We start from the raw sequence: 22,785 nt of genomic DNA on the forward strand, positions 1-22,785 counted from the left end.
CCCAACTCCTCACCCCACCCCAATAAACTCAAGAGATGGCTCTTTGATGGTCTAATTATCACATCAGCAAGTCAAACACAGAGATGTATCATAGAGAATATTTCCAATTAATACTAAGCTGATACATTTTCTCCCTTTGAAGAAATGGTCCATTCTCAGAAACTCCAGAAATAGCCCACACACTTATGTCAGGACAATGACTAAAAGAAAAGTGTCATAAGGCAGACATATCTGACGTTTCCTACCACCTCTAGACATGTCACCATCTCCTTGCTCTGCAGTGGCATTTCAAAAGCAGTTCAAACAAAGTCCAAAGAGGCTACATGCATTTTTTCTCCCTTGCAGTTCCTCTCTCTCTTCCTCTCAGGCTCTCCTTGACACGTGTGGCTCTGTTTGGCTGGTTTGGTTTTGGTTTCACGGTCTCCTCCATCCCCACCACCCATTCTTGAGAACAAAATGGACACACAGAACTGGAGATGGTGAAAAGTCACTTTTCACAAAGCTAACGAATCATGAGGACTAGACAACGGTTGCTGAGGAAACAAGAGTGTTCCAGATTCCAGCATTCTGTCTCAAGACCCTCTTTTATAGGGGAACCCAACAGCATTTATAACATCTTTACCCAGTATCCTTAGGTCTGATCAATCTCCTTAAAAAGCTTTGAAATAAGTTCCCAGCCTGTGATCTTTCAAGCAGTTTCACTTAGAACAGTGGCTGCTGAGTTTCACAGCAAAATAAAGCCTAAAGGCAGTAAGTTGAATATTACCTTTCTTTAGCCCATGTAAGTTTTGGATAACGCTTTTTTTTCCAATGAAGAAAAAAAGTGCAAACACAACAGACATCAAACAAAAGTAGCCCATCCATGCCTCCCCAAAAAGGAATATGGGAGCAGTGGATGCTATGAGGCAGGGGAGTGCCTCCTAATGCTCTTTGTGCAATCAGTGCCACGGCTGGCTTGGCGCTGACTTCTCTGTCACTTTGTGAGGGAAGTTCATTGCAAAACATTCATGCTTAATGGGCAGTGAGCAACATTAGGAGCCATCAGTAGCCCTGCTGCCTGCACACGGACGACAGCCATGTCACCGCCATCCAGGGCAGCCGGCTGAGTCCTGGAGCCATCAGAGTGCAAAGTGACTCTAGCATCTTTAGATAGAGGGGCAGAAGTTTGCCTCTGAATTCAAGCAGCAAGTGGATTTGGTTCCCTCATTCAAAAAGCTGAGGTTACACTGACTGTGTTGCCATTAGTTACCAACACCTCTCTCTCAATGGCCCCTAATCCACAGAGAGCTGTGGTCCAGGGCCCCTCAACCTTGGCCGCCCCTCTGGGGCACAAGAAGTAGCACTGACTGCAGTCGGCGCTGCTGCCCTAGTTTATCAAACCTCCTCTTACCTCGCCTTCCTTGTTCTTCTCTTTGCTTCTGCCCATGGAACTCCTCCCATTGCTGGCTGTCTCCCGAGCGGGAATCACGGATGTCTGGTGCAGGGGCATGCTGGCAGGGCTGCGGGGGGCCAGGCCCTGACCCCAGGCCTTAGCTCTTCGCTCGCCCTGAGGAGCCCACCTGCCCAACTGTTCATATCCTTGCCTTGCCGAGCTCAGTTCTAAACAAAAAGGGGAAAAATAGCATTGGAGATACTGTGCAGCGGAAGCCAGGGGCTCTGGCCAAAACATCAAACAGAGGGAAAGGGAATCTCAAAGAAATGCAAGAAAGAGTAAGTAATCCAGGGAGTGTTGCATCTCCAAGGATGGATTACTGCAAGTCAGAGCTGCCCTGCTCTGTCCCTGGAGCCCCCTCCCCTGAGAGCATTGTGGGAGATAAGTCAATTTCTATGGTACCTAATAACTGTCATGGAAACCAAGGAAACCTAGGTCTCACAGGCCTTTATTAGCAACCGCTTCCTTTAATGGCACTGACTCCCACGTTTGCAGCGGCTGCCACTCCTGCTTTTGTTTTTCCCTGATTCCCCAGGAGTCCACCAAGCACCCAGATACACTGCATCCTGCTGACTAGGTAAATAAGCAGAAGGCTGAAAAGCTTAGTGTCCTATTTGGAGCCAAATCTCTGCCTTGAAAAGCACGGCTAACTGGCCATGTCCTTAATGCAGCCACAGTAATCTGCTTAGGTCCAAGGATCTGCCTTGAAGTGAAGAGCACAGCACGTGGTGTTAAAAATAAGAGAGAGAGAGAAGTTGAGAGCCAGTGAGCACGTCTTTCCTTGGCTGGTTTTAAGAGAGCTGCCTGCTGCCTGCGCCTTCCTCAGTAAGACATCAGCAACGGGAGTCAGGAATGTCACCCTGGGGCTCAAGCCCCACCACCCATTTCTGCTTTACTGCAACTCCTGTGCTCCCAGAAACACATTTTTGGAACCAAGTGCCTTCCCTCTTTGCTTTTCCAGGAAGGAAAAGGACTCTGCCAAGGACTTCATTGTCCTCTTTATAGTTATACAATTTGCAGAAAAATAAATGGTTAATCCAAATTTCTGATCTTCAAATTAAAAAAATCCAGTATTTCAGTGAAGTGAATTCTCAAAATGGATTCACTTTTAAAAGGTCCTTTTCTACTGTGATCATGTTTTCTTTGTTAGGGTATTTGGTATTCTGTTTTTAAAAGGACAGGATTTTCTTTTCTTAGTTTAGGTACATGCACTTTGTGAATAAGTCAGATCTCCAAGGATCTTTGGGTTTCTTCACCCCCCAAAGAAGCAAAATTCAGAAAATGTGTCGTTTTTTTACACATCTTCAACTTACTGCTTATGATTCAGATTTGTCCCTAATCAAACAGGAGATCTTCAAAGTAGTTTCTAGCTGCAATCATCTCTTACTAGTTTCATAATCTACAATAATGCCATTTCTAGTTGATGTTCCTATTTATTTATTTATTTATTTATTTTTCTTTTTTCTTTTTGTCTTTTGTCTTTTGTCTTTTGTTGTTGTTGTTGTTGCTATTTCTTGGGCCGCTCCCGCGGCATATGGAGGTTCCCAGGCTAGGGGTTGAATCGGAGCTGTAGCCACCAGCCTATGCCAGAGCCACAGCAACGCGGGATTCGAGCCGCGTCTGCAACCTACACCACAGCTCACGGCAATGCCAGATCGTTAACCCACTGAGCAAGGGCAGGGACCGAACCCGCAACCTCATGGTTCCTAGTCGGATTCGTTAACCACTGCGCCACGACGGGAACTCCTGTTCCTATTTATTTAAACTCAGAATATAGATAAAATGTGGAAAAGGTAGTACTGTCATTGGCAATGGAGACAAATATAATCAGAATGCTAAAAATATTTATTTAGTAAAAGTAACATTTTGATGTACTCTCAAGTTTGGTCTAACTCTCCAGCCTAAATTTGCCACCCCATCTGAGCTCTGGCAGGAGGCTCTACCAACCATCAGGCTCACCTGGCGGATTTCATAACATACAGAAAAGACCACCTGAGACTCACCTGACCAGGGATTCAGGTTCAGCAGGGCTGCAGGGGGAATGTGAGGTGGCCATTTTTTTAATATGTCACAGATGATTCTATCATCAACCAATTTGGAGAATCACTGCAGCATTATCAACTAAATAACTTTACATTAAAAGCTAATTAAAGTTTACCTAGTGACAAGTGTCTTGCTTTAAAATAATAAAAAATAGAATTAGATAGCCCTAAACCTAGCATTCATCATCATTCTGAGTTTACAAAGTACAAACTTGAACACAGAAGCTTTAATGAAATGACTAAAAACCAGTCTCTTCCAAAACTTCCATGTCCACAGTTAAGTAGATAAGGCTTAAACATTTTTGTAGCTCAAGTTTCACATCTGTGATCTGCAATTATGAAGCAGGCATTTCCTTACTTTAAAAATAACCGTTCACCCCTCTATCTCAAAGGATTGTCTTAATTAAGGGAAGGTTGGAAATAGAAGTCTGTAAATTTAATAGTGTGTGACAACTACTAAAATGTAAATTATGAATCTGTTTAGAAAAGTAATATTGTCTGTGTTTACATCCAGGAAAAGTTCCATAAAAAGCAAAGGCAGCTTTCCAAATAATTTAGACTTAAATACTTTTGCTTAAAATATTCATTGAAGTTACAGGAGATTTTTAGCTTGAATTAACTAAATGGCTGTCTTAATCCTTTACCTCATTATGTGTGTCTGGTTATCCTTTGTTTACTCTGAGATTTTTTAAAAATCAGATTTGAATTTCAAGTTAATTTGATTCCTGTGGTTGAGTTATTTCAATTAGCTTTCTTTATCTTAAAATTTAGAATCTAAATTGAATTCCAGAAAAAGATTTACTGAGTCAAGTATTTTACACACTAAACAAGAGTTTAGTTGGTATTTACATAATAAATTAAATTTATTATGTCTTTTCAACTAAATGCTTCATAAGTAACAAGAAAAATTAATAACCAGGATGTTGAATAAACACTGACCTAGTATTATATTAGGTATTGCCACAAATTGAGCTTTTAACATTTCCAAACTGGGTCAGGGAAAATAAATACCATGAACCAACCATGAGTGCTAAGGCTTCTCAGCCTTGGAACTTTGGAGCCTACACCAGGGGATGTCAAGGATGCATTTAATCTCACAATTTCCACGAGTACCTCCCAAAGCATGCTCTCCCCAAGTGACCTCTCTCCAAAGCTGAGAAAAATGAAATGGATGCATTTCTCCCATGAAAACCAGACCTTCTCTTGCAGTAATTTAACCCCCAGAGTAAACGAGCAGCAATGCGCTCAAGAGCTGCATGCTTCCGGCACTGGCCGGACATGAGAAAAGAGCCCTGGAATCTGGAATCACTCCTCTGATCTATGTAAACGGACACAATCCCCGGACACTGTAGAAACAAAGGTCCACACTTGATTTCTGTGGATGCCACTGACTACTGTTATCGTTGAGACATCCTGGAGTATTTACCCCATCTGGGTGCTGTTCCATACACAGCCCTAAATTACATTTGTTTCGTGTCCATCTTTTGTCTTCCAACTCCCCAGCCCTGTGAACAGGACCTTGATTACTGCCTCTGGCTAATATCTTTGGGGTTTGTAGTTGGTGATTCTAATGTTAGGAACTTCCTGGAGAAGCTCGGATTTGGTGCTTATCCTTGCTGTCATTGGCCTTAGCGGTCTCTTGTTTTAAAAGGAAAACAAATGACGTACTCATTGGAGTCTATGCTATAAGACCTACCTCCATCTTTCCCTGCTTCAAAAACAAAAAAAAAAAAAAAAATGACTTCTAAAATGTTTATTACCTTTGACCATAATTAAGCAAGAAAAGAAACAGCCTATTAGGCAAAGACAAAGAACCAGGTAAATATCTGATAATTCTTTACTAGAGAGACTGATGATTCAATTCAGCAAACACTTATTGAGCATATTCTGTGTTTCCTGAACCATGGCTCAGAATTAAGGCACAGGAGGTAATAGGGAAAATTTTGTGGGACAATCTTGGTAAGCAAAGAGTTTCCTGTGTCATTAGGGAGTTGCAATTTCTACAGGTAAGTCAGTTTGAAAAAATAGATGGTACAAAACACTCAGTATTGAAACATAATATAGAATATTGAATGCAAGTGTCAAAGGAAGTTTGAGTACTGAGAAATCATTATAAGTCTAAATAGTTCATTATGGAGAGGAATTGGGGACTGAGTTTGGGATGATTAGAGGTAAGGTGCCAGAGTCATTTTGAGGCATAGAGAGGACTGTGAGATTGGCAGGAGACTATTTTAAAATTCATAGAGGGGCTCCCATTGTGTTTCAACAGGTTACAAACCTAACTAGCATCCATGAGGATGCTGGTTCAAACCCTGGCCTTGCTTACTAGGTTAAGGATCCAGTATTGCCATGAGCTGTGGTGTAGGTTGCAGACATGCCTCAGATCCCACATTGTTGTGGCTGTGACTGTGATGTAGGCTAGTGGCTGCAGCTCCAATTCAACCCCTATCCTGGGAACTTCCATATGCCCCAGGTGTTACCCTGAAAAAATGAAATAAAATCCATAAAAATATGTAGCCAGTCCCTTGGGGAAGACTATGATGGGAGATAATATAAGATAGGGAATGTACATATATGTATGACTGGGTCACTTTGCCGTATAGCAGAAATTAGCAAAATATTATAAATCAGCTATAATTTTTAAAAAGATGAATAAAAACACAGAAAAAATTTAAGCTATCAAGGTGTTTAAGCTATAAGCCATTTGAATGTGACACTGATTGAAACTAGGAACCAGGCCAAGGGCCTGGAAGAAACAAAGTCTATGCAAAGCAGTATGGAAGTTATAAATGCATGGATAGAGGGATGGAAGTCATATGATAAGAACTTTAAGTAAAGTTTATTCTGGAAATGGAAACAAGGACTTCTGAGTTGAGGAAAGGATATTTCATAACACATCCCTGTTGAAGGGGAGAAAATCTGGACAGAATGGGTTTTTAAGGTGTTTTTGCACGAGGCCCTGGATAACCAATGTCACAGGTCATGGAGAAGGATGGATGATCAGGATGGCATCACATGAAGTTTTCGTGATAGGTGTAAAAGAGGAGGAGGAAGAACTTGGATGGAAAAGCTTTTTTTCCTGGGGAAGTGCCGAACCATATGCTTACAAAATCTTATGCAGGGTTAGGGAAAAACTCCAGCACAATAAAATCAATGGGAATGAGGAAAAAAAATAAAGCAGAAAAATAATTTAAAATTCTGATTCTGAGAAGTTCCCATCATGGCACAGCAGAAAAGAATCCAGCTAGGAACCATGAGGTTGTGGGTTCAATTCCTGGCCTCACTCAGTAGGTTAAGGATCTGGCGTTGCTGTAAGCTGTGGTGTAGGTAGAAGATGCAGCTCGGATCCGGCATTGCTGTGGCTGTGGTGTAGTCCAGCATCTGTAGCTTCAATTAGACCCCTAGCCTGGGAACCTCTGTATGCTGTGGATGCAGCCCTAAAAAAAAGCAAAAAAAAAAAAAAAATTGATTATGGATTTATAAAGGTGTGCAGTGTAATGAAGCATTTCTAAAATAGTGCATTTTTCTGGGTTTTGTCTGATTGGTTGGGGTTCACTGCATAGCTGTATTTTGTATTTCCAAGCATCTTTTATTTCTCTATCCAGGAATCTTTGGTGAGTAAGAGAACATCCATTCCACACAGATATACTGTCTCTGAAGACCTTTCAGAAGCAATCAGATGATCAACTCACAAAGCTGAGGACAGACTGATGAACCTACAAGGTCCTTGATTTCATTCTCTGGAAAGTATCGGTCCTAATTTTGGACACATCTATTTTCTGAGCTTGAAGCCAACTACAATGAAGCCAAGAAATTAATTTCAGTCTTTTGGAGAATCAATAGTAAGCCGCACGGTCAGATAAAATGTGTAATAATTACAGTAGGCACTGAAATAGTCAGTTGTATGAGTCTGTATTTTTATATTATGCTTTTGACAAAAGAATATCATCAGAAACAGAATCTCCTTATTAATTTCATAGGACTGACCTTTGCTCCTTTCTAATTTGCCACGGGAAAGAAAAAAAGATCATTTTGTTCAGTTATCTAAAAAATACTATATGTTAGAAATAATCCAGATTCTAAGGAACATAAGCATATTTTACTATTTGCTTAGCTTTGTGGACATAGTTTAGGATTAACTAAAGGTGAATTTTTAATATTCTGCTTTCTTTTTCTGGACCAGACAAAGAGAATAAAATTTTGTTTAAAAAGCAAGATTGATTTTGGCAAACAAAGTTAAACAGCCTTGCTATCCTAGTATATAAATCCACAAGTTAATTTTTGCTAATGTTCTCTTTCTGGTTGAACAAAGAAAAATTAAAAAAATAAATCTTAGGGCAAATATCCAGTTTTGCACATATCTTCAGAAAGTAAAGCATTCATCCCAAAGGACAGACTGATATCTACAAGGGTGCTGGAGTTACCGTAGGTCTTCAAATCACTGTTGCTCCTGAACCTACCACCTGCTCTCCCAGGAAAGGGGTGAGGGCAGGTAGTGGTGCCCCACTCTCTGTATTTGGAACTTCATCTCCAAGGCGTCAGGGAAACCAGCCTTCTCAGAGCCCAGCAGGAAATCTCCCCCCAGAAGTTCAGTTCAGAGGTGAAGGAAAGAGTAGCTTCTCTTCATCATGTCAACACTCTGACTTAATGCATAAGAGGAGGGAGTGGGAGGGATTGGGAGCTTGGGCTTATCAGACACAATTTAGCATAGATTTACAAGGAAATCCTGCTGAATAGCATTGAGAACTATGTCTAGATACTCATGTTGCAACAGAAAAAAGGGTGGGGGAAAAACTGTAATTGTAATGTATACATGTAAGGATAACCTGACCCCTTTGCTGTACAGAGGGAAAATAAAAAAAATAAAATAAAAAAAAATAAAAAAAAAAGAAAATTAAAGAGCAGATTTAATCAAGCACATCTTGTATGGTCTTAAGATATTAAGCAAAGGAGAATTGGCCCTGGCATTCTCGTGAACACACGAGCATACGCACCAAAACACAGAACAAATAACACTACTTTGGATTCCTAAATAAAATTTAAGTCTAGATGTAGAGATACAGTTATCTGCTCAAAAATTATTTATTTGTATTCTCTATAAATATATACATAATTGGCATTCTCTATAGATAAGTTTATTCCATTTACGTGAAAAATAGAATTATAGAATTTTGCATTTGGAAGTTAAATCAGAAAGCACCCTACCACCTTAGAGATGACCAGCTTAAGTCCATAGACATGCCTGGAGTCTAGCTGATGGCAGAGTTAATGCACAACAGTTTCCTGATTCACAAAATCTTCTGCCCTTTCACCATGATCTGGTCCAATTTTATGAGTATAAAGCTTAGATTTGTTTTAAGTAAAAAAAAAAAATCTATGTCATAAATACATTTATGCACATAATTCATTCATATTCTCACTGTTAACTGTTCTGAGAGAAATATACTTTATGGTATAATTGTGAATTCCAAGTATCTCCTCTTCAGAAACTTCATTTTACTAAAGGTTTTAAAAATTTTTCTGAAAAATAGAAAATATGCTACCTTCAATAAAAAGTTACCACTAATTTCCTAGTTTTTGTAGCTTAAGGATTTATTTTGTTTTTCAAAATAATATAATTTGAAAAATAACTGGGTATAACCTCAGTTGAGCAATGTATTTTCTTAAGACCATTCAGTGTACAAAGCTATCTCTTGATATTTTTGAGAAGAAAATTGCTTATTCTATTTTTTCAAACCAGCATGTATAATATTCCTTGCAGATTTTTAGAAATAAGACATGGAATATCCCCAGAATTTAATAATGCCTCTTTTCAATGAGCTATACTACTCCATGTAATGGGTTGAATTAAGTCTCCTGAAAAATACGTTGGAGTCTCAGCTCTCAGTACCACAGGATATGATTTTATTTGGACAAAGGGTCTTTCTAGATGTAAGATATTTTATTTTATTTCATGCTTTTATGTTTTTTATTTTTTTGTTTTTTAGGGTTGTACCCATGGCATATGGCAGTTCCCAGGCTATGGGTTGAATTGGAGCTTCAGCTGCCAGCCTACACCACAGCCATAGCAACTCAGGATCCAAACTATGTCTGCGACCTATATACTATAGCTCACAGCAATGCCGGATCCCTGACCCACTGAGTGAGGCCGGGGATCGAACCCACGTCCTCATGGATACTAGTCGGTTTCATTTCCATTGTGCCATGACAGGAACTCCCTAAGCAATTTTAAATGAGTCATCAGTGTGAGCCCCAATCCAGTACAACTGGAGTCCTCAAAAAAACGGGAACATTTGGACCCAGAGATGGACACACGTATGGGGAGATGCCATGTGACATTTGTAGCTATGCTACCTTAAGCCTGGGACTGCACAGAATCTCGAGAAGGAAGAGCCCCAGCAGACACCTTGATTGTGGACTATTAGCTTTCAGAACCAAGACAATAAATTTTTATTGTTTAAGCCATTGAGTTTTTGGTATGACAGACCTAGGAAACAAATTGACTCCTGTAGACAGGTCCTTTGATCATTTTTACTGTTAGCCCTGTCCTAAAAGTGCATAAAGTAATATACTTTTAGTGAGCTACTAAAAATAACTGGGTATAACCCCAGGTGAACAATGTATTTTAAGAGACCACTGAGTATACAAAACCATCTCTCGATCCTTTTGAGAACAAAATTGCTTGCCCTTGTTTTTTAAACCTGCATGTACATTCCTTGCAGACCTTTAGAAATAAATAAATGAAATAAGAAATTATGAGTAGCTAATATAAAGGTCCCAGAGGAAAAACGTGTACTAAATTCACTAACTACTCTCTTGCATATATTATTTTAAGATTAGTGTCATGATCTAAATTGTTTTAATATGGATGAAAATATTAAGCCAACATTTTAATTTAAAAAACAATATAAGGAATGGAAAATAAGGAACAACTGAAACCTTAATTCCCTATTGGTTGTTTATATATTTTTTGATGAATTAATGCATTTTTGGCTAAATATTACCTACTACATATTCAGACAGCTAAGATAGGTCTGGCCTCTTTCTAGGAAAGAGGAAAGAATACTCGGATAAATTTAGATTTCTACATTTTAGATGCTGACTAAAAGAATTAGTAAAAGCACTTGGATAGCCTTGTTTTTAACTCTGTACAGTGGACTCTCTTCCTCATCAAATCTGGTGACTTTTTCCTTTGAATTAGAAGCACTTTCTGGTGAGAGGCAAATGCCAGGTGCACAAAAATTAGAAAACAAGTTTGAAATCTGAGCATCAAGAAAGACATACTACTTGGATACCCTGGGAAGCAAGCAAATGATATCCAGGGAGCTTCTAGTCTTCCCTATCAGGCAGGTTGTTCAACAGGAAAATGGCCCACAGGAGAAGTGCACAGGAGGAGTCTATGAGATGCCTCACCTGAGACATGAGTGCTGGCAAAAGGGCAGTCACCACAGACAGTCCTGGAGGTGGAGTCTCAGCAGAAGGGAAGCATCTACTGGATCCTGAGATGGCACGTCTTTTTAGGAAGTGACCATGACCATCAACAGGAGCCGGAACATTCCTCAGATGATACAATGGGCACAGAGTTCTGGGGAGATGGCTACGGATGGAAAGAGGAGCCCATGGGAGATGCAGTGAGAGTGGCAGGCAGAGCAAGTCTGCTTCAACAGTAGCCTGAGAATGAAACGTACATGTCGGGTCTGCACTTTGTATGTCACCTTATGTGTGGTCACCAGGGCTTGATGGTAACAGAAAAGCATGGAAGGGGTGGAAAGGGGTTGACCTCAGTGGCCTGGCCAGCCAGGCATATTCTGAAATAAGGGAGCTCCTATTCATTGCCTGTGTGTAGGCTAGCATTTAGAGGTCCATCTGAGTCAATGCAAGAATAAAAATTCTGACAACCAGAATTCCATGAAAATGAAAACAGGCTACTTTTCCATTCTATGGTTTAGGAACAAATTTTATTGTTCAAATAGGGCATATACAATCACTTATTAGGATGATTAAGGAATAAACTAAAACATCCTTTTTTTAAATTTTGCCTTTTTTTAGGGCCACACCCATGACACATGGAAGCTCCCATACTAGGGGTTGAATCATAGATGCAGCTGCTGACCTACATAGGCCACAGCCACAGCAACGTGGAATCTAAGTCACATCTGCGACCTACATCATAGTTGAAAGTAACGCCGGATCCTTAACCCACTGAGAGAGGCCAGGGATCGAACACACATCCTCCTGGTTACTAGTCAAGTTTGTTACCACTGAGACACGATGGGAACTCCTAAAACATCTTTTTAAAGGCTGGATTCAGTAAGTGCTGAACTTCCCTTTTAATTTGGGGATTCTGTGACATTAGACTTTGTGTTTATCCTTTGTACCTAAGATTGTTCCTTATATGAAGATAGTGATGTTATGAAGGGATATATTTTAGCAAAGGAGAATTCAACCTGAGGAGGAAGAGAGTATGTTGCTGTTGGTAATTTGCCATTAAAAAAAGACCAGGAAAAAAAATGGAGTTCCCGTCATGGCTCAATGGTTAACGAATCCGACTAGGAAACATGAGGTTTTGGGTTCGACCCCTGGCCTCACTCAGTGGGTTAAGGATCCGGTGTTGCCATGAGCTGTGGTGTAGGTCACAGATGCAACTCAGATATGGTGTTGCTGTGGCTCTGGTGTAGGCTGGCAGCTACAGCTCTGATTAGACCCCTAGCCTGGGGACTTCCATATGCCATGGATGCAGCCCTAAAAGGACACACACACACACACACACACACACACACACACACGAAAACAACAGGGAATAAAATAGAAAAGCCCAGGGGGTAAATGTGTTAGACTTCATCACAGAAGTTTTACATCATCAACTTGTGGCGACACTATAAAGAATTTACCTGTCTAGTTACTGACTGTACTTCTTGTCAATTATACATTCCTTGTCTACAATTTAAAATTGCTGACTAACATGAATTCTACATGCAAAAGGTCTAAAAGGATGCATGAATAATAGATTCCTAACATAGTTAACACCAAAATATTAAAGATTTTTTAAAGTTACTACTATAAAAAATTATAAAGATGTTCAATAAAAAGATTAAAGGGTGTAAAATGTATGAAATACTATAAAATATTTGAAAATGGGATATTGAATATTTAGGAGTATTACTGTAACTACTTTTTAAGAAGAATAAATCAAAAGCACTATTCGATGTATATTATATCAATTTTACAGGATGCTCTCTGCATTCACGATTAGGTTTCCAAAATCTGATTAACTAGAACACTATAACAATTGTTCAAATACTTTATTTGTTTATTTTAGAGTCACATCTGTGGCATATGAAAGTTCCCAGGCTAGGGGTCTAACAGGAGCTGCAGCTGCTACCTATGCCACAGCCACAGCAACTCAGGCTCCAGCTGAGTCTTTGAACTACACCACAGCTCATGGCAACACCGGATCCTTAACCCACTGAGCAAGGCTAGGGATCGAACCCATGTCCTCATGGATACCAGTTGGGTTCATTACCACTGTCATGGGAGCCATAACAGGAACTCTCTGATAAAGTTTAATAAATGTTTCAACCACAAAAAAAGGCACTTATATTTAAAAGGGCAGTGAAGATTATATATACATTTAAAAAATAATTGGGTATGTTCCTTCAAACTCTAGCTAAGAAAGGAATATTCAAACACACAGGTAAACCTAATTTTTATACGTAAATGGAATTATTTACACTTATTAAGTATAAATATGTATGCTAAATTGAATAACACACTAAAAACTAAGCATTATTAGAAAATAACATATACCTTGTACCCAAACTGTATACAATGCAACTTTTCATGATCAGAGGGTTGCAATGGCTTAATATGGTTATTATAAATTTGAGTTATTATATTGCAGAAAAGAACAATAACGACAGTAGTAACTACCTTTTGTTGAGCCACCTACTATATTCCAATTAATAATCAGGTACCCTACTTGTCTTGGATACCTAATTTGGCTCTTACCATAGCTTTCTTGGCAGAATAACTGTCTCCATTTAACAGAGAAGGGTACTGAGGTTCTGGGAAGAGTGTGACTAGCCCAGGTCCCCAGTACAATAAATGACAGACTTAAGATGAAATATTCCTCTGCCTGACACCAAGCACCTTTAGAACAATGTGTTAATAGAGAGCACCAATTGGTGGACTGCAGAAGGGATATGATACTGATGGTGTGAGTGCGACCAGATCACCATGGTACCCTGATCATGCTGCCCTCACAGTGCATACCACAAAGCCACCCAGCTCAACACAGTGTATAATTATAGCGCCTTTGCTTTCACAGGAGTGGACAAGGCGGGTATAATCATCACAAACTCCTATCTTTTTTTGGCCATTTTCCCAAGAAAGTGGACTCAACAGAGTAGTAACAGGTCAAAAATCCAGAAAATGGGCTTTAAAAAGGTTGAAAAAATAATTGAAACATAGGGGTTTTAAACTATTTTTTTCTTCCAGATTTTAAATCATTGAACTGAAAAGATAAGTGTTTGGCAAGACATTATTTCCTGAAAATTTTCACAGATGGTGGGTGCCCTGGATGTCAAATCATCATAGGAAGCTCCTACATCTTAGAAAACAAACTTAATCTACTTCCCGAAGAGCTCTGCATAATACACAGAGAAACTGAACAACTTTATCTAAACTACTGAAAAGAATAAATTGGATTATTTGTGTTGAATATTTACTGACACAATTACTGATTTGGATAGAATTTAATAATTATCTTTCATCCCTGTGGAGTCCACTGAGAAGGAAAGAACGCTTGAATAGAATATTAAGAGGTACTTATTCCCAGAGCACACAATGGACAGATACCTATAATTGGTTTGGAAATAAAATGCAATCTGAACTATAAGTCTATTATGAACGTTTTACATTTTAAAATGTTATACTGTTTCCTTCATGGAAGAACAACTATCGAAGAAAATATTTACTATTATGTAAAACTGCATCACTATAATAAAACAATAAAAATATAGATCTCTGTTTAAAATTAACTGGCAATATTTCATCTGTTATGAAAGAGTCTGCAATTACCCAAGGATAATTTTTCCAAAAATAGCTACAATTAGCAAAAGAATAAGACATGAAGGCAAGTAATGTCCATTTAGTTCATATTAAAATTACCACATAAAATTTCCATTTAAGAACAAAGTTCAAGGCATTTGCAGTCATATTGTTCAATAATCTACTCTTCTTTTAAAGAAGTGGCCAATATGTATATTATTACTTTAAAACAAATACAACCATTTGCTGTCATAAACAGTCTATATGAGATGAATACTAGAAAAACATTTAGTAATTGCATTTGAGGCCCATCCGTAAAGAGTTTAAAAGCATGTGGTTAGATGATATAACATGTGTGAAGCATATAGATAGATCATGACACATTCTATAAAGAACTCAAGTGTTAAGTTGCAAACACCTCCGAACACAATGAGAATCAAAGAGTCAGGCAAATGAGGCAAAGTAGATGCAATGAGGAAGGAAGCAGTATGGTTAAAAGTGATGGTGGAGATGGTGGGGGAGTTCCTGTCATGGCTCATCGGTCAGCAAACCTGACTAGTATCCACGAGGACGTGGTTTCCATCCCTGGCCTCACTCAGTGGGTTAAGGATCTGGCGTTGCATGAGCTGTGGTGTAGGTTGCAGACACAGCTCGGATCTGGCATTGCTGTGGCTGTGATGTAGGCCAGCACCTACAGCTCTGATTAGACCCCTGGCCTGGGAACCTCCAGAGCTGTAGGTGTGGCCATAAAAAGACGAAAAGACCAAAAAAAAAAAAAAAAAAGTGGGGAGGGAGTTCTTGTGGTTCAGTGGGTTAAGGACACAATGTTGTCTCTGTTAGGATGTGAATTGGACCCCTGGCCTTCTTCAGTGGGTTAAGGATCCACTGTTGGCACAAGCTATGGCCTATGTCACAGATGCAGCTCAGATCTGGTGTTGCTGTGGCTGTGGCATAGCCCTGCAGCCGCAGCTCCAATCTCACCCCTAGCCTGGGAACTTCCTTCCATGTGCCACAGATGAGGCCATAAAAAGAGAAAAAGATAATGTGATGGTAGGGAGATTTCTTTCTCAATTGCTCTGAGACTTTCTCTCCCACTCTGTAAACTATAAACACCTGTGCAGAAATATAAAGCTGTGGCAAATATATTACATAAATATAAATGTTTCCAAGTAACCAACAACCAGGAAACACGGACCCATGATTTTTTTTTAAGAGGAAAAATGAGATGATTCTTACAATTTTCTGGTTTTCTGCTTGGTGACAATTTCTGGACTCTGGTACGAAGAATGACAAACCAGAGTCATTGTCTACCTTAGGTGAGGAGACCAAGGTGGAGGGAATGGGAGAGGGCTGAAATCTGTGGTGCAAAGAACCAGGAAGGAAGTACCTCAGAGATGGGGCTCCAGAAGTGTGCATGAGCATCTCCTCCAGTCTTTACACACTGATCTGTGTGCTCATGAGGTCATGCTTTGCAAGGACACAACAACCACCTCAGAGCCACAAACCATGCAAATGGAGGTAACAAGGTTCCAGATCTAGCAGGTGAGAGAGGAGGAGTTTGTGGAATCAGGGATATTTATCAGAGATTCCTGAGCGACTATACCTCAGAGTAAATTCTACTCTACTCTCGATATTCCCTAATCAAGCCTAAAAGCCAGCCTCCAGAAAAAACAAAAAACAAAACAAAACCTAAATTTCAAGTCAATTAACTGGGTCCTGAGACAAATGTTTGCACTTTTTAAAGACAAATAGTAAACTCCAGATTCTTAACAATTGAGAATCAGAATATCTGGCATTGAACAAACCATGATTAGGTATATGAAGGCAGAGTCAAATATAATTCATAGTCAAGAGTAACATCAGTGATGTAGAAACTCCAGAAATTATTCATATGATGGAGTTAGCAGAGAGTCAATACTATAGCCATGATAAACTGGCTCAGAGGAAAACAAATGTATGCGGAAAGAGATGAAAAATATTTTTAAAAAGCCAAATAGAACTTGCACAATTTCTGAAATCAAAATTCACTAAGTATAATGATTTTTTTTCCATTATAGCTGAAAAAAAATTCACTAAATAGTTTCAAAACTAAATTATATATTACAGGGGAAAATATGGCAACTTGAAGATACATAGCAACAAAAAATTATCTAAATTGTAACAGAGAGAAAAAAGACTGTAAAATAACAGACAGAAGGAGATAAATGTGGGTTAAAAATCAAGCAGTTTGTCACTCATGAAAATGAAGAGCCAGAAGGAAAGAGAGAGAAGAAGAGGCAGAAATTAATACTGGAAAAAATAATGGTCAATTTTTTTTCTAAAATTTATAATAATTAAATCTACCATTATAAGAAGCTTATCAACCCCCAAGCTGAAGAAATATAAGAAAATCAGACTTAAGCAGACCAAATTCAAACTTCTGAAAACTTTCAACTAAAAGAAAATGTTAAACAATGCTGAAAAAAAAACGACATGTTTAATCCAAGAAGAAAAATAAGAATCTCTTCAGTGCATTTGCAAGGAAAAAAACCAACCAACCAACCAACCAACCAACAAAAAGCTGCTCAAGTTAAATTAAATACCAATGAAAATATCCTTGAAAAATAAAGCAAAAATAATTTTCACACAAAAAATAACTGAGAAAATTATTTATGCTAGCGGTCCTACATTACAAGAAATGTTAGAGGAGACTTTTCAGGCAGACAGAAAGTGACACCAGATGGAAATTTGTATCCATACAAAGGCAAAGTAAGAGCAAGAAGTGATGTCTTACGTGTGTGTGTGTATATACGAATACATATATGTATATATGTAACTGTAAAAGAAATTTAAGTTATTTTAAAATTAAAAAAATTGATTATTTAAAATAATACATTGTGGAGTTTATTTTATATATGTATACATACATATACATATTGTTGAATATATATATGCAAAGGACAAAGGATGGGAAGAGGAAAAAGGAAGCATATCAATGTAAGGTCTCATGTAAAATAGTGTGATATAGGGTATATATGTAAAACAGTATGAGGTAGATGGTGATAGTTAAATAGGAATTATTTTTTTGGTCTTTTTTTTTCCAGGGCGCATCCATGGCATTATGGAAGTTACCAGGCTAGGGTCGAATTGGAGCTTCAGCCTCCAGCCTACACCACAGCCACAGCAATGCCAGATCCGAGCTGCATCTGTGACCTATACCACAGCTCAAGGCAATGCTGGATCCTTAACCCACTGAGCAAGGCCAGGGATTGAACCTGCATCCTCATGGATACTAATCAGGTTTGTTACCTCTGAACCATGATGGGAACTCCTAAACAGGAATATTTAAACACTAGAAATCATGATAAAAATAAAATAAATATGGCTAATAAGCCAAAGATAGAGATAAAAATTGAATTCTAAAAATATTCAATCCTTGATAAGGCAAGGGAAAAAAGGACAAAAAGAACAAAAACAGATGGGATAAAACATATAGGAGGATGATAAGAGTGTAATCCCACAGTATTGCTGCTTATGTTAATACAATGGTTTGAGCACTCCAATTAAAAGGCAGAAAGTGTCAAAGGATATAAGTAAAGCAAGAGCAAGCCATATGCAGTCTACAGAAATCACACTTCCCATGCAAAGACACACAAAGATTAAGGATCTATGTCACACAAACACTATCCAGAACAAATTAGAATTCAGACACACTAGAATTCAGCAAAATCAATATAATTAGCAACAAAGACATTTTATCACGTTAAAATGATTAATTTCTTAGGAAGATATAGAAACCATAAATATGTTTGTATGTTATTAACAGAATTTAAATAAGGCAGCAAGCAATCAATGGACCTGAAGGAGAAGTAGAGAAGTGAACACTATAGTTTGTGACTTCAATGGTCTTCTTCCTATAACTGATGGTGGGCGTGGAAAGATGTGTATTGTACAGCAGCACTGTAACCCGATCCACCCAAGAACCACAGACTAGAATTTCTTTTCAAGTGTGCATCAAGTGTTCCTAAAGATAAATCAGACCATGGGCCACAGAAATACTCAATATACCCAAAAGAAGAGGAATAACCAAATATCGATTTTCTGATCATAATGGAATAAATTTAGAAATCTGGAAAATACCCAAATAATTAGAAATCAAATAGTATATTTCAACAGAACCCAGAGGCCAAAGAAATCTCCAGGGCAATATTTTCAAAGAATAATACATCATGAAAACACTCAGCTTATCCCAGGTAAACATGTTAGTTTGACAATAAAAAATTAATGTGTTGGTCCACAGTAAATACTTAAATGAAAAACATCATGGTTGACTCAATTAATACAGGAAAAGCACATAATAAAAAGCAATATCTGTTGACAAAATTTTAGCAAACTAGGAAGAAAAGGTAAGGTAAGCCCTCATCTTGATAAAGGATATTTATTGAACAGTTTCTAGCTAACACTGAAATTAATGATAAATAACTGAACAAACAAAGGCTTAGGTGTGAATATATGTGATATATGACAAAATATGCAAATAATATATAATAACATATTTTTCTCCCACTCCACAAATGTCCTTTTCATTTCATACTATGCATTAATTATAATGAATTTCATATTTTCAATATAAATGATTATAAGCATCTGTTAATATTCCAGATAAATATCTAAACCTCTGTCTGCCCATTTACATATACTTATTTATTTATTTATTTTGCTTCTTAGGGCCACACCTGCAGCATATGGAGGTTCCCAGGGTAGGGGTCTAATCGAACCTACAGCTGCCGGCCTACACCACAGCCACAGCAGCACAGGATCCAAGCCACATCTGTGACCTACCCCACAGTTCATGGCAATGCTGGATCCTTAACCCACTGAGCGAGGCCAGGGATCGAACCCAAAACCTCATGGTTCCTAGTTGAATTCGTTTCCACTGCTCCACCAGGGGAACTCTGACACAGCTATTTATCACAAAAATGGAAAAGAGCTCTTATTATTGCTCAATAAAAATAAGACAACCAACCAAGTATAAATTTGTCAAATTATTTTAATGGATGTTACACCAGATAAAATATATAATTGATAAGTCTATAAAACAATGTTCAACATAATGAGTAATCTAGAAATGCAAATTAAATCATAATTGGATACTATTATATGCTCACTAATAAAGGGATTCAATGAAAATAATAATTATTACAGTTCTGTTTGTTATTTGTATACAATTGTATAATTGCTGTAATTTCCCAGTAACCTGAACCTCCACGTTTTACAGTTACTTTTGCTTACCATAATAATGCACATCAAATGCAAATATTTTGTTTACCACAATAATAATGGACTCATCACAGAATGACTTTGTGGTTTTCAAATCATAATGCTTTTAACATAATACAGGGTGATTTTGTATACCATACAGGTTATATACTGCAAAATCCATTACTCCATTAGTTTCCCTAAGTTTTACTTTAACAGCTATAGTCACAAGAGTAGTCAAGATATTGGTCTTTCTGAAATTGCCTCTGAGATTCTTTTAAATTGTTTGGACCCATTAAGTCCTGTTGGCCTCTCTGCCTTCTCTACTCTACCTCTAAGTACAGCACAGGCTGCATCCGTGGGATGGCTTTCTCCTCCAGCCTTAGCTGGTTCGGTAAATGCAGGGAACAAAGAGGGAGTGGAGGCTCGGAGGAGAGTGAGGCCAAGGTGTTTCTTCTCACACTTTCCTCTCTGGGTTATGTCATCTCCAGCAGTAGCTGCTCCCCTTTGCTGCTGAGCACCTGCTGTGAGGCACAGCACTGTCCTGTCTCTCCACATGCATTATGCTCCCCAGGCTGCTCCCACCAGGATTCCCACTACAGGTGCCCACTGCCTGCCTCCCCATCCCTTTTTGGTTCACTTAGCTCTGTCTTCTTTAAAATCTTTTTATTAAAACCATTTTGAATATACCCTCAGTCTTCTGCCACAACCCCAACTGATACAGTAATTGGTACCACAAACAAGATTCCGCAAGGGATGGCTTGGCTCTCCTATGTGTGTGCAGACTGGTGACCCAAAAGGGTGGGATCATAGTTTTCAAGGTTTCACTGGAATGACACAGAAATAATTCCTGACGGAGTGCAAAATGTTGAGCGATCAATTGTCTTTGGTACTTAGTGGCCATGGCAAAATAAATGGTTAGTGCAAAGATTATGGGATGGGATGACTGGTTCCTGACTATTTTGAATAGTATAGGCAAAGATAAGTATGTACTCAAAACATTGAACTCCCAATTCATGTCACAGGTAGAGATCCAGAATATCTTAATAGCAGCCTTAAAAGAATGCCTTATTTGTGGTAGCATAGGGAGGACAGGGCTGAAGATCAAACTCATGGTCTGCCTATGGGGGAATACAGAGCTGCAATGTTGCTAAAATGCACACTTGCCTAAGTGAGGTGGGAGGTAGAGAGCCCCTGGGCTAAGAATAGCTGGGATTTCTTATGCTGAGTGAATTGGGCCTTGCTTCTCTTTGACGTGTGAAGGAGAAAGTTAACAGGAGGAGCTGAGCTCTGCTGGAGTGAAAAGATAATATGACAACATCAATCTCTCCTGGGGTCAAGGAGACCTCCCCAGCTACACAAGCTTGGAAAGACTCCTAGGGGTCAAAAAGGGAGGGGATGCCAGGTCATAATAAGTTTTGCTAACCTTCCCATAAACCCTTGTTCTGACATCCATCTTGGACAAAAGATGTGCATACAGATCAGGGAGGGCCCTGTTTCTGGTCAGGTGTGAGAAATAAAACAAGATTATTGACCACAGGAAAACAAAGACCTGAAAGAACTGTCCTATATAAGTGATTTAAATCACCTTTCTGGCATGCTCCGCATTCAGGGGGATGCCACCCCCACTCCTCCTTCAGGGTGTGTATTACTGCTTTACTTCTGCCTTAGATAAATAGACTGCCTCTCTCTGTGCTCTCCCACATGCTGCACTGTGTCTCTAATAATAAACTTTGTACCTGTTTTTACAGTTTTTTCCTCCTTAAAACATTCTTGCTTTCAACAGAGGGCAAGAATCAGGGCAATTCTGTTTTTATCCTCTAGCTAGCATAGCAGCTAGGACTCCTGTTTTTCACCCAGGCCACCCAGGTTCAGTTCCTGAGCAGGACATTAAAATCTCACTTCAAGCCATCGCTCACTGCTATGTCTCTGTGATCATAAGGAAATAAAGATTGTTGGAAGAAGTGGGGCTATGACTGGTGATTTAGATACCAAGCAAAAGCAGACAAAGTTGAAATTTGGAATCTAAAAATCCTCCTGCAATGTTCTTTCCAGTGGAAACAGTGCTGCTCCTTCAGCTCCAAGGACCAAGCATCCTTGGAAAGAAATGTTTCAGTGACTTCACTTGGGCAGCTGCCTTGAAGTACCAGGCTGATTATTTTCAGCATCTATCTTCATCACTCCTCACTGCCTTCAGTCTCATAATGAGACTTACATCTGAGTATTAACCAGAGGAGAAAAGTGCAGCGTCTTTTCCAAAAGTATACACTGTATTCTAAAAGTATATACTGGAGGACTTGCAGCATCTTTGATAGTTTTATTTGTCAAGAGCCAAAGGAGAGAGTTGGGAAATATTTCAAGGATGTTACAGGAAGGAAGAGAAATTGTGACACTGGACAAAGCCAGAGCTGTCAAAAGAAGAATATTCACCATGGATTCTGGATAAAATTGAGATTAAGAACCTGTGTGCTATGGGGATATATTTGAATCAAGGCGCCCCTGGGTTTTATACCCCCTTAACATCGCCCTTGATGGGAGTCAGTTTACAAATATGCAACATACTAACCTGGAGGGAGGTCTGGTTATTCTGAAAACCTGCCACATGGCAGCAGTATATATTATAAATCTTCCCCATCATTTTTTGAAAAGGGAGTTTTGACCATTTACCAAGGTGAAAAAGCTCTTAGGCGTGGGGCAGGGGGTGCTATATACCTAGACCTTCTGCATAATTAAGGTCCAGGTAAGACTGACTGATGGATTCTTGACCTCACCCAGCAAAGATATGGTGACTGTAGGATTCTGTATTTCTTCCAAGTTGGAAATTCATTTTCCTGAAATTAATCAAAGGACAAAAAACAGAAGCTGACTGCTCAAGAGAGTGGAATCTTAGGGGCCTTTCCTCAAATTCACTTGCTATTCCAGCTCCACCCTAGTCTGTGAAAGGATGAACTCTGTGGACTGAGTCATTCAAGTCCTCCACACTCTGGATTCCACCTGGGAAGCTAAGGCAGGATAACTGGAGCA

General features: G+C 39.0%; 1 protein-coding gene across 49 annotated transcripts in view; it reads right to left on the reverse strand.

Moving 5' to 3' along the window:
* Positions 1-22,785, reverse strand: part of MARCHF1 (membrane associated ring-CH-type finger 1) — an 836,078-nt gene that overhangs the window by 462,724 nt on the left and 350,569 nt on the right. For 45 of the 49 annotated variants that reach the window (XM_084972222.1, XM_084972248.1, XM_084972203.1 and 42 more), the window contains one exon: positions 1,391-1,599. The exons of the other annotated variants lie outside the window; for them this stretch is intronic. In XM_084972222.1, coding sequence (XP_084828348.1) covers positions 1,391-1,489 — 99 coding nt within the window. In that variant the 5' untranslated portion in view covers positions 1,490-1,599. The remainder of the gene's footprint in view (positions 1-1,390; positions 1,600-22,785) is intronic. 49 annotated transcript variants of the gene reach the window in all.

This window comes from Sus scrofa, chromosome 8 (genome assembly GCF_054392235.1).
Source record: "Sus scrofa isolate SSC_HxYL_T2T_F1_AM1 chromosome 8, Sscrofa_HxYL_maternal_Yorkshire_Landrace_v2.0, whole genome shotgun sequence".
Lineage (NCBI taxonomy): Eukaryota > Metazoa > Chordata > Mammalia > Artiodactyla > Suidae > Sus > Sus scrofa.